At 48.4% G+C, this 10,960-nt stretch overlaps 6 protein-coding genes across 6 annotated transcripts; 3 read left to right on the top strand and 3 right to left on the bottom strand.

Annotated features, from left to right (window-relative positions):
* Positions 1–250: 250 nt before the first annotated feature.
* Positions 251–2,398, top strand: LY89DRAFT_663947 (uncharacterized protein; the record flags this gene model as incomplete). Its single annotated transcript, XM_018212737.1, has 1 exon — positions 251–2,398. The coding sequence occupies one exon, from the start codon at positions 251–253 to the stop codon at positions 2,396–2,398; it is 2,148 nt and encodes a 715-aa protein (XP_018077886.1).
* Positions 2,399–3,597: 1,199 nt separating this feature from the next.
* LY89DRAFT_728267 (uncharacterized protein) lies at positions 3,598–3,849 on the bottom strand (the record flags this gene model as incomplete). The annotated part of the gene is made up of 2 exons (XM_018219250.1): positions 3,598–3,771; positions 3,829–3,849. The coding sequence occupies 2 exons, from the start codon at positions 3,847–3,849 to the stop codon at positions 3,598–3,600; spliced, it is 195 nt and encodes a 64-aa protein (XP_018077885.1).
* Positions 3,850–4,843: 994 nt separating this feature from the next.
* Positions 4,844–5,952, bottom strand: LY89DRAFT_680269 (uncharacterized protein). The gene is made up of 3 exons (XM_018214039.1): positions 5,824–5,952; positions 5,042–5,774; positions 4,844–4,983 (listed from the first exon to the last, which is right to left on the bottom strand). Exons 2-3 carry the CDS (start codon positions 5,455–5,457, stop codon positions 4,887–4,889), a joined length of 513 nt encoding a protein of 170 aa, XP_018077884.1. The 5' UTR covers positions 5,458–5,774; positions 5,824–5,952; the 3' UTR covers positions 4,844–4,886.
* A 133-nt stretch (positions 5,953–6,085) lies between these two features.
* Positions 6,086–7,496, top strand: LY89DRAFT_635836 (uncharacterized protein). The gene is made up of 4 exons (XM_018211460.1): positions 6,086–6,194; positions 6,244–6,700; positions 6,747–7,066; positions 7,113–7,496. Exons 1-4 carry the CDS (start codon positions 6,114–6,116, stop codon positions 7,476–7,478), a joined length of 1,224 nt encoding a protein of 407 aa, XP_018077883.1. The 5' UTR covers positions 6,086–6,113; the 3' UTR covers positions 7,479–7,496.
* A 621-nt stretch (positions 7,497–8,117) lies between these two features.
* Positions 8,118–9,546, top strand: LY89DRAFT_574175 (cora-domain-containing protein; the record flags this gene model as incomplete). Its single annotated transcript, XM_018208724.1, has 3 exons — positions 8,118–8,330; positions 8,382–9,013; positions 9,069–9,546. The coding sequence occupies 3 exons, from the start codon at positions 8,118–8,120 to the stop codon at positions 9,544–9,546; spliced, it is 1,323 nt and encodes a 440-aa protein (XP_018077882.1).
* Positions 9,547–9,888: 342 nt separating this feature from the next.
* LY89DRAFT_680266 (uncharacterized protein) lies at positions 9,889–10,531 on the bottom strand. The gene is made up of 2 exons (XM_018214038.1): positions 10,235–10,531; positions 9,889–10,164 (listed from the first exon to the last, which is right to left on the bottom strand). Exons 1-2 carry the CDS (start codon positions 10,504–10,506, stop codon positions 9,972–9,974), a joined length of 465 nt encoding a protein of 154 aa, XP_018077881.1. The 5' UTR covers positions 10,507–10,531; the 3' UTR covers positions 9,889–9,971.
* Between the last annotated feature and the right edge of the window lie 429 nt (positions 10,532–10,960).

Genomic DNA, 10,960 nt, shown 5'->3' with positions numbered 1-10,960 from the left:
CACATTTTATCTCTGGGTCGCACTCGATTCTGGAAACGACTCCCGACCCAATGAAGCAGTTATCGTGACCAGCGGAAAAGAGGTCGGCCACGTTGAGTGAATTGCCAGGGGACAGCATTTCGAGAGAAGGGGAAGGATCATGAAACCCTGGTAAGTCATCAGAGCAAATCATTGGGCCCATTCTGGTGCTACCCAGACGGCGAGCTGCATGCAGAACTAACATATACACGACGTTCTCAGACACGAAAAGATGCAGTCTTCCGTCCGATCAGAACCTCCTCCACACTTAGGTGACTTGCCGAGGACCTTCTCAAATGATTCTGTACATATCTCCAAAGAGGTGTCGGTCACCTCGAGTCGGGTCCCGACTCCTCCGGTTCAGAGATCTATGTATTCGCCCATGCCACCGTCGCTTGTACAGCGACCCGCGAGTGCGATTTCTAGGCCATTCAGCATATCAGCAGGTCAAGTTACGCGCTGGAATTCAATGTCTAAGAACTCAGAGAAATCGTCTCTCTTTCAAATGCGAACTGAGATGGGACGTCGAAGGAGCTCAGTAGACCCAGATCTACTAGAGAGCAACAGAGAGAGTATGAAAGCCCTCTCAGACTTTCTTATGACGAGAGAGCCGCCTCCTACGAATTGGGTCTCGGCTCAATCATCGGATGACGACAAAAGTCTCAATTCCTTCAAGAGATCAGCGTATAAACTATTTGGAAAAAGCAAGAAGAAGAAGAAATCAAAACAACAAAAGCTGCTTCGGCTGCCGGATAGTGCCGTTGCAGCGAGGACAAGTAGAGGGGCGAGGCACATTGCCATTTCGATTCCGTTGGTTCATGATCATATGGAGTTTGTTAGGAGTGATACGCCGACGCCGGAGACGAGGATGGGAAAGAGGGAGAGGACGGATAGAGCTGCTGTTCATGTGCTGAAGCCGTTGCATGAGCTGAGGGAATCGGGTTCGATTCACATTACTTCTCCACCGAGAAGCAGCAATGGACCGGTCATTGTCATCCCCGAATTTTCCATCAACCCTCTAGCCAGTCATCCACCAGACGAAGCTCTTCGACAATCACCTACACTGGGAGGAACATATCTGAATTATAGACCTCAACCACGCATCGAGCCCAGCAACGCACCAAAGCACGATCCTAAAAGACCGTCCAAAAGCTACGTAGCTGTCTCTCCAACAGCTATGCAAAGAGCAGACAGTCAACGGAGTGCAGACCCCAGACACTCAGGCGGAACGGTATACAGCACCATCTCAATCGCTACCCCAAACGTAGGCCATTCCCGTCAAGTTTCCTCGGTATCAACCGCCCCAAGCGCAACAGCAACCAGCATAGCCATTATCCCAGGCCTCAAGCTCGACTTACCTCCCCGCAACTCCTCGATGTCAAAGATCGCAAAGCCAATACAAGCCGAACTCGCCCAATCCTCCAACACCAACGACCTCCCCTCCCCACCAAACTCCCCACTCAAACCCGGCGACGAAAGCCTGAGCTCGAATTCACCACCATTGGTAGTAGTCGGCACCGCAGAAATGGTCCGCAAATACAGCGACGGCCCAACCCTCGTCCGCAGCACCACCCCGCGCTCCTCGCGCCTAACAACCAGCTCCCCTCCCCCAAATAAATGTCTCCCCGACCTACCCATCGGCAAACGGCCCCGAATCTCTCCTCCAACGACGGAAAAGAAACCCTCCGCCCGACGCGAGCGCGTCAAAGAGAAAAAACAGCGGGATATAGAAGCCTTACGCTCGTCTAAATCCTCCATCTCTAGACCACCATTGTCGGAATCCAAGGATACGAATACAAATACGAATACATACCTCACCACCCCTCCGCAGCGGAACCCGAAACGGGTCCTCCGACACTCATCGCGAACGGCCAATGTCCTGAGCGGCGTCATGATAGTAGCGGACCTACCTCCTTCTCCTTCTCCCTCACTCCACACAAAACAATCCTCCTCGACAACGACGACGACGATGACGGCGACGAGACAACATACACACGCACATACCCCGCCCCGCTCCCCAACCCTAGACGATTTCCCCGCGATCCCAGATCATTTCTCGTCTCGGTCCTCCTCCCTGACGCCAACAACTAGTCCTACGTTTCGGAAGAGAGGAGGAAGTTTAAGAAACAGTGTCCTGGAGACGAGGAGGGCGGAGAGGAGGGTGAAAAGGAATGCGAGTCTGAGGGAGAGGGAGCTGGATGAGAGGGTGAGGCGGATCGAGAGGGATAATGAGGTTTTGATTGGGATGTTGGGGGGGATTGCTGGGGCGCTGGGGGGGTTGAGGGAGTTGCAGGGGAGGAGGGAGGTTAGGAGGTTGAGGGGTGGGGAAGGGGTGGCGGAGGAGGAGGAGGGGGAGGGGAGGGATTGGTTGGGTGTTTAAAGGGGGGAGAAGGGAGGGAGGAGGTTTCGTTTGTTTGTGGATAGGAGGGATGGGATGGGATGGGATGGGAGGGGATGGTGTAGAGTAAATTTTTACGATTTCATGAAGGATGGTAATATAGGATGTTCCAAAACTTGTGATTAGTATTGGATTTGTGTACGAGCATATATCACGACCTTTATTCTCATTCAATGACTCGGTATTTATGATTTCTAATGAGACAGACAGACGAGCTGCTGCCTAACTTTTGAATATGGTGTTATTAAGATTTCATTGTATCTCCCTGGCCTCGCCCCGCCTCCTTTCTCCTCGCTTATAATGAGGCGAAAACATCAAAAATCATCACCACCACTACAACAGAACAAAGAGCCCAAGCACGACAATCTGAGCTCCGTGTGCCCAGATATCATTCTTCTATCGGACAGAATAGTGTGGTTAGGAAGGTAGCTTACTACCCTAGCTATTAACATCAAATCATGCTCCTCAAAAACTTGCTCACAGAGCGGCGGTGGGTTGGTAATTTGGGGAGTGTTTATTAATTAGAGTGGTGATAAGGATGATGAAGATTGTTGGTCCTGGGAAGGTAGATTCAAAGACTATCTTTTTGATTTTCGGGTGATGGACATTTGGGAGGGTGGATTGTGGAGGGTGTGAATGTGAATGTTGTTTGGGTGTTGGTTTTGATGTTGGTGTTGATTCACTTTTTGTTGGTGGGGGGAGTGTGGTAGATGGGTGAATAATGGTAGTTTGGTATTGATTCACCTTGTCTATCTCTCTAAAATAAAGCTGTAGGCGTGTGAATAAAGTTTCAGTCTGAAGCTGAAGATGAGAAGTTGAAGTGGAATAAGTGACATGCTGCCATTGATAGTATGCAATTGATAACAAACGCGTTAAACTTTGTACCTTGGTTGGTAAAGAAATCATTCACAATCACATAGACAAGAGGAACTGATATGCAAAGAACATGAAGTTGTATTTTCATATTCCCCAGTCGTGACGCGTGCTGCATGAGTACAGTTACAAGTGGCCTCAATGCCGGGTATTTGCTTCCAGAAAACGAGAACGAACGCGAACCACCGCCCATCCTCCATCAATCCATCCCCTTATTCATCTCTCATCAACAACATCATCCTGACCCTTTCCCCTCCACAGCCCGGTTGAAGATCGAAGATGGTGAATAACAAGCGAACGAGCGAGGACTAGACGTGACTCGTACCGCGTCTTCGGCGTCCGCCACCGCGGCCGCAGGTGACACACGAGATGATGATGTCGAAGAGACTGGCAATGGCACCGATGATTGCTTGGAGGACCGAGGCGATGCCGTTGACGATGGCCATGAGGCAGTTACCGATGGTGCGGCAGATGGATTCGATCTATGGGGTCTGATTAGCTTTGCGTTACAACAACAAATAGACAGAGGCAAGACGTACACAAGAGACGACGGCTCCCATTTTGACGGTTGGTGCGATGAACGGCTTTGTGTTTGTTTGAGTGTGTGTTTGGTATGAAGAAGAGTCAAGACGTGAAATCTTGAGTCGAGTTGGATTGGATTGGATTGAGAGAGAGTTTGGTTTGGTTTGTTTGTAGATGGATAGATCGAAAGCAGAGGAAAACTTTCAGAAAGGAAGCGCGCATATAAGTAGCAAAATCTTAATCACCGCCCGCCGATAACGATAAGGAGATCGAGCACCGTCGTCATAGCCAACAATGCTCTCATGTTGTTCACCCGCTCACCATCTTCCCAAAACAGCAGTCAAAGCAGGGATACTTTAGGTGACGTAGCCATGTTCCATGTCACACGTCGCAAAATGCCATGTTGCTATTCGACACATGGCATTCCTGAGGACCGGGATGCGCAGATTGGGGAGGCGCATTGGTCGGTGAGAAATTAAGGTGGTGTGTGAAATCAAGGAAGGGAGAGGTACGAAAACGGATGGATTGACATGGGGATCGGGATTCACAGCCACAGATCGTCGATGCGCCACAGGCTAAGGTGATGGGAAAGATGGGGAGATGTGGCTGGTGAGGTCAGACCATTATCACGAGTTGGTGATCGGGGCGTTGATTTTTGCTGTTTTTTGACTCGTGTGGATACGGATGAATCAGTCGGATGTTTTGCCCCGCATCAGTTACCGTTTGTAAGATAAGAAGTTGTCTGTCGCATGAGTCGAGAGTGAGACGTGAATGCCGAATTGAATGACGTAGGCGGATAAATTTTTTGATAGAGTTTCAACTTGCATGGGAGATTTGTTTGAAATGAGGCTTTTAAATTGTCTCAGCTATGATTAATCTCCGAATTAAGTAAGAACAAGTTCTAGACCTGGTTTCCAAGGTCTTTTTTCCTAGATGATGGAAACTGGTGACAATGGCAATTTTGGTGTTGCCGAGCATCCCAGCCTCTTGATCAAATATCGGACGAGAGGTCTCAAATTCCGTCCAATCGCAATTATTCCGCAAATATAGACTTTGTCCTTGGACAGCTACCTTGTCAATTGAAAGCGAAGCTTGTCTGCTCGATAACAAAAGGCTCTGTTTGATCCAATAATGGGTCGTCGAAAGGGCTGACGTGTCGTCCATGGATGGGGCTTTAAGATATAATCAGATCCAGATCCACGGGAATTCGCAAATACGCAGGCGCCTTACTCGATAATTTTGATTTCATAGAACCATTCTCCAAAAGCTGGACGCCATTGGCATTTTGTTAGGAGAGACTTTCCTTCCTTCTTCGCTAGATCTTCGATCTTAAAATTTAGCTTGAGAAGGGCCTCTTCGATTTCATGTTGGGGCTGGCCTTGCACCACCAGTGCTCGAAGACACTTCAGGTCCGACAACGGATGTCTCGAGGGACGCAACAGTAGGTCGTACTTCTGAGCTTGCAAAGCCTTGTCAACGGTTGGCATATATATAGGAGGCAAAGGTCGTCTTCTCAGAAGCGGATCCTCTTTGATACGCAGGTGTAGACTTTCCAAACTGGAGGAAAATACTAGCTCCTTGAATATCGGCCGAAGCAGAGACGATTCTGCATATTCATCCTTGTATGCGATCGAGAGGTTGCCCATGTTTTTCGTGATCCTGCCAATTCCGAGGAAATTCTTACAGGCTTCAGGTGTTGTGAAGACAAATCTGGCACATTCGTAATATCGGATTCGAGTCTCGTTGTAGAAGAAATAATTCGAACGAGATAATCCTTTCCCACATCTGCAACCTAGATTGCCCAACCCGAGGTGGAAGTCTTCGCAGTCTTGGTTGTTGGTATGATCATGAAATACATAGCTGTATATCTGTTCTCGAAGTTCTAAAGGTAGGTTCGACAATGGAGATGACTGGGAAGGAGATCTTTCGATGGTGATATTGAGATCGTGAATCTTATCGTCGACTTTGAGATCGCATGTCAGTTTCGTCATGGAAATAAGGCAAGGTCATACATCTTCTCCATTTGAATAGAGGCGCAGTTAGAGAACGCACGCTCTTAGTATGGGAGTTTTCTCCATGCGAAGACATTGTCGCACCCATTAGTAGAATGTTTGTCGTAGGTAGTAATTAATATGATATGGTGAAGGTCTCAATCCAAAGTGCGGAGCGAGGCTGTGAGAATATCAATGACGCACTAAGCTCCCTGCTAGCGTCATGCAAGGCTACTAATTCTCGAAAAACTTTATCCCACAGCTGAACCCGAATTTGTACATCGTCCTTGGGAATTGGTTGATAGATTATCATGGAACTGACAGCCATTAAGGTACCTGGCAAGAAAAAGCGCGGCAATACGAAGGCAGCTGTCGCAACGACAAACCCACTTGTAAGCAATATCCCTGTGTTTGCAACCCTATTTTCTAACCATCTTGTAGAAGAGGCCGTCTTCCGGAAGACCTCTAAAGCTTCTAGATCCAAGTGACGAGACCCAAAGCTCAGCAAGTTCGGAACCTACTTCGAAGAAGCGGAAGAATAGATCTCTGAAGAGCATCAAGTCTCGACGCAAAATGTCGGACCTCGAGAAACTACCAACCGAAATCCTCGAGGTGATTTTCCTCTTCTGCTTGAATATCAACCTACCCAATGCAAGTCCTGTGATTGCTGGGAAATTGAGCAGTCCTATCATATACAACAAGACTCTCTTGGCTGCATTCGGTCCTACTTGGGCGAGCTCGCATGGTAGAAAGTCAATTGGTCTAAAGGATCGAGGCGGCGATCCAGTACTTCAATCTGCTATTCTACGCTGTCGCTGGGCAACTCTACCTGTTATGTTGAATGCCAAGGATATGTGGATACAAAGATTTGCTACGGATAAGGTTTTCAAACCTGTTTGTAAGTAGTTGTACTTTGATTATCTTATAATACTAATGAACAATAGGGTTTGTTGCAGACAACAATCCGCCTTCGGACGATGATGATTCTTCAGCAGAAGAAACAGACAACCCTACTAAAATCACAGCACGAGAACACCTCGATACAGACTTCCAAGATTTCTCCGACGTCGTTCTGAACTGGGAAGAGAGTGATGGCTGTCTATTGGATTACTGCCACTTGGGTCTCAACTTTGATGTAGCTGATGCGATAGAAATACCCTCTTCGTTGCTCTCTGGCCCATGGAATGAAGACACCCTCAAGTATCTTTTTTGGTTGATAACGTCGGGAGCAAGTATCGACTGGTGTCATACCACAAGCGGAGAAGTAAACCCCCTTTCAATACCAAAAGCTTGCCTTCTGACCCTCACAGGTTGGGCTTGAGGGACTCAAGAAAGCTATTACTTTCGGTGATAGTCGTGCAATCGTAATCCTTGTATGGGTGGGTATGAAAGTGGAGCTCAATGTCAACCTAATGGTATACGCTCTGCGAAATGCTGGAGGCGATAAGTTTGCCGTCATCACTCAGCTGTGGATGTTAAACTTCCCTTCCGTCAACAATAAGGGAGCTCGGATCATCGAGAAGGAGATTGCGGACATGATGGATGAGGCTCAGCAAGAAGGTGACAATGAGAAGTATGACTTGGCTGTCAAAATCTCGAAGTCAGAGACACTTGCTACAATTTTATACAGTTCGGAGCCTAATTACGGTGTTATGGATTTTGAAGCTAGAAAATGAACACCCTGTCTATTGCACAATATGACTTCTTCTTCTTCTTGAAATCATATTGACTCCTGTGCATCTACCCTCTATGAATTCGAAATGCCATAGCTATCTCCAACGATTGTCTGACAAAGTCTTGGGTATGAACATCCATGTCACATGATCATATATCCCCAGCCCGAAGTTCACCCATTCCAGCTTGGACAGTGAGAAATATCTTCCAGCAGCAGAGCACCACACAAACACAGAAGCAGGCTCTCTCACGCTGCTATGCGGTCCGCTCTACGTGCACCTTCTTCTTCCCTCCTAGAGTACCTCCGTATCCAATCCGACATCTGCTTCTTCAGTCCCAGCACAGCCATCTGCCACGACCATGCATCCCGAAAACCAAAGTTAGCTACTCGTAGCTCTAGGACAAGACGTCTGTCCACGACCGTACCCCGACGAGCCACTGTCGAAGCTGGGTTCCTAAGGTTAGACTCCTTCTGGGCTAAGGCAAATGGTTCCACGGCGAAGCTGCATGCGAATGAAAGTCCCAGCACATCGAGGAACAAGAGACTTGGGCATGCAGCATCCTTGACAACGCAGAGGCCAGCTTCTACAGGCTCGAAGAAATGGAATCATAACAAGTGGTACAAGAAACTATGGGGGCCAATGTCTTCGAAGGGTTGGAATCCTTTACAACCAGATGATTTACCCCGGAACTTTGGTGGGGACGATGGAAATGATACTTCGATGTTCAGTCTTGGGAGGCACATTTCTGCCAAAGCTGCAGCGCAACCTAAACTACGATGTACGGAGTTGGATGAGAATGGGAATGTGGTTTTGGCCAGCGGGGAATTCAAAAAGAGCGAGCTTATTGCAAAGGTATAGGGTACTTCCTAGACTTTTGCGTGGCAATGCTAATGGCAATTGTAGTATGGACTTCTTCCTCGAGATCTTAGGAAGATCGACTCCAGTCTACTGCCTCACATTCTTGTCCGACCCTCAGCCATCCTAATTAACCTCCTCCACCTTCGAGTCCTGATAAAGTCCAATCGAGTTTTGGTCTTCGATGCCTACGGCACGACAGATTCGTACAACCAATCTGCATTTATATACGATTTGGAAGACAAGCTTCGTCAGAAGCAGAACTCACCCTCAGCAGGTGGCTTACCGTACGAATTCCGTGCTCTCGAATCCGTCCTCATTTCAGTAATTACAAGCTTAGAGACAGAATTCGAGGGTGTCAGGAAGCCTGTTGTGCGAGTGCTGCGGGAATTAGAAGAGGATATAGACAGGGACAAGCTTCGAATGCTCCTGATCTACTCCAAGAAGCTGGGCACTTTCGAGCAGAAAGCGAAATTGGTTCGAGATGCTATAGATGAACTGTTGGAGGCAGATGATGATCTTGCCGCCATGTACCTGACGGAAAAGAGCCATGATTTATTACGGGGGGAAGATGACCACACGGAGGTTGAAATGTTACTTGAGTCCTACCATAAGCTTTGCGACGAAATCGTACAAGAGTCCGGGAATTTGGTTTCCAATATTCGCAATACAGAAGAGATGTAAGCTCTCTTTTATCTCTTTCATCCCATCGTTATACCTACTAATTCTTTGCAGCGTAAAAGCAATTCTGGACGCAAACCGTAATTCCCTTATGGTTCTAGACCTCAAGTTCTCCATCGGTACTCTGGGTATGGGTTCTGGAGCATTCATCGCCGCTCTGTACGGCATGAATCTGAAGAACTTCATGGAGGAATCCGACCTAGGCTTTTTGGGCGTTGCAGGCTGGAGCTTTGTTCTTTCCGCCTTCGTGTGTACCTACGGGCTCACCAAGCTCCGAAAAGTGCAGCGTGTAAGCATGTGGGGTGAAGGCGGCCGACGAGGCCGAAATTGGAGAGATGAGGATCTGGACAGAGCTATAGTACACAGGGAGATCGAAGCAGGAAGAGCAGAGACGAGAGAGAGACACAGGAAGATGAAAGAGCAGAGATTGGCTGCCATGGAGGAGATGAAAGCTCAGATGATAAGACAGAGACAGGAAGCTGCGATGCAAGCGCGTTTGCAGGCAAGTCACCAAGCGAGGAAGCATGTGTAGTTTTATGATATACCTTTAGTTGCATTAAGGGCGTTGGATTGTCATAACAGGTGGAGTAGGTGTTTAGTGTTTCGAGTTGATAGATGGTATACTTCTCTCATGATGAATGAAGTCTTCTCTCTCATGTCTTTTTGTGTCTTTCATTTGAGTAAGGGCTGGTCATCAAAGTACCTGCCTAAAAAGAACGATACTCTGTGATGACTCTACTATCATGGCTCATAACTCACAAGCTCCTCACACTTAACCTTCTCCATCTCATACTCAACCTTCTCCCACGTCTTCCTACTCTGCGGATCCGACATCCCATTCCCCCTCCCCAACTTCTCTTCAAACTCCTCCAAACTCTTAACAGCATAATGATGCACCCCCACCCTCCTCCTTGTAACCGGATTCCGAAACGCCACCGTATCCAACACATCCCCATCCTACCCAACCGTCACCGCCTTGCCTGCGAACCGGAATTTATGCGGGTTCGCAGCCGTGGCGCCAAAAGACGTTTTGACTACGGACTTGATGTATTGGTTGATGGTGCCGTTTCCGTCGAACGCACAGCTGGTGAATGCTTTGCGGGATGAAGATGGTCGGGTCTTGAGTCCCGATGAGGTGTGCACTTTCCAGCTTCGAGGAGGTAAATGTCAGTCCAGCTCATTTTTTTTTTTTCTTTATAGATGAGGAATAGCAAACTCACTTAATCCCCAAAGCTCCCACGCTCCGATTATGCTCGAAACTCTCCAGCACCTCCCTAAACGTCTCGGGTCCAGGCGTCTCGATATACTCATCGGCATCCAAGATCGCGATCCAGGTGTGCCGGGCGGCATAGCGCTCCAGACACCGGTTGTAGAACACGAGCTGCATGGGTCCGGCGCGCATGGTGCGGTTCTGCCAGGTGAATGTTAGGGCGGAGCGGGGGAGGCCGGGGTAGGTGAAGGTGGAGAGCGGTGGGGAGGAGCCGTCGTCCATGATGTAGAAGGGGCGGATTGCGTGGTGGTGGTAGTGGTGGGTGAGGAATTCGGGGAGGTCGCGAGATTGGTCTTTTACGGAGAGGCAGATGGCGATGTACTCGTCTTGTTGGGAGAGGATTGTGGGGTGGTTGCTCTTCTGGCGGGGTTGGTGCTGTTGAGGTTGGGATATGTGGAAGGACAATGGGGCGAGTGGAAGAGAAATTTGCGGGTTTTTGATTTGAATGATATTCATCGTTTGTGATGGTATCTGGGCTGCTGGTGAGGTGTTTATGGCGGACGAACAAAAGATGGATCGAGAATAAGGAGATGGAGATGAGTAAGATGTATCACCAACGCAACCATGGCCGAAGGTGCCGTAGTGACTCGTACTTCGCTAACATGATCCTCGAACTGTCTTGCAAGTAGTTAGACTCTCAATCCAATATTGGAATGACATCATATGGAGCCCATTG

This window comes from Mollisia scopiformis (assembly GCF_001500285.1).
Source record: "Mollisia scopiformis unplaced genomic scaffold LY89scaffold_2, whole genome shotgun sequence".
Lineage (NCBI taxonomy): Eukaryota > Fungi > Ascomycota > Leotiomycetes > Helotiales > Mollisiaceae > Mollisia > Mollisia scopiformis.
This window is presented reverse-complemented; position numbering and strand designations above follow the sequence as displayed.

Excerpts from the sequence above, each read along its gene's own strand:
- LY89DRAFT_635836 (XM_018211460.1), top strand. The coding sequence starts at position 6,114 with ATGGAACTGACAGCCATTAAGGTACCTGGCAAGAAAAAGCGCGGCAAT. Across the intron at positions 6,195-6,243 it reads TCGCAACGACAAACCCACTT|AAGAGGCCGTCTTCCGGAAG; the intron begins GTAAGCAATATC and ends ACCATCTTGTAG. Across the intron at positions 6,701-6,746 it reads TAAGGTTTTCAAACCTGTTT|GGTTTGTTGCAGACAACAAT; the intron begins GTAAGTAGTTGT and ends AATGAACAATAG.
- LY89DRAFT_680266 (XM_018214038.1), bottom strand. The coding sequence starts at position 10,506 with ATGGACGACGGCTCCTCCCCACCGCTCTCCACCTTCACCTACCCCGGC. Across the intron at positions 10,165-10,234 it reads GTGGGAGCTTTGGGGATTAA|CTGGAAAGTGCACACCTCAT; the intron begins GTGAGTTTGCTA and ends ACCTCCTCGAAG.
- LY89DRAFT_680269 (XM_018214039.1), bottom strand. The coding sequence starts at position 5,457 with ATGGGCAACCTCTCGATCGCATACAAGGATGAATATGCAGAATCGTCT. Across the intron at positions 4,984-5,041 it reads TATGAAATCAAAATTATCGA|CCCCATCCATGGACGACACG; the intron begins GTAAGGCGCCTG and ends TATATCTTAAAG.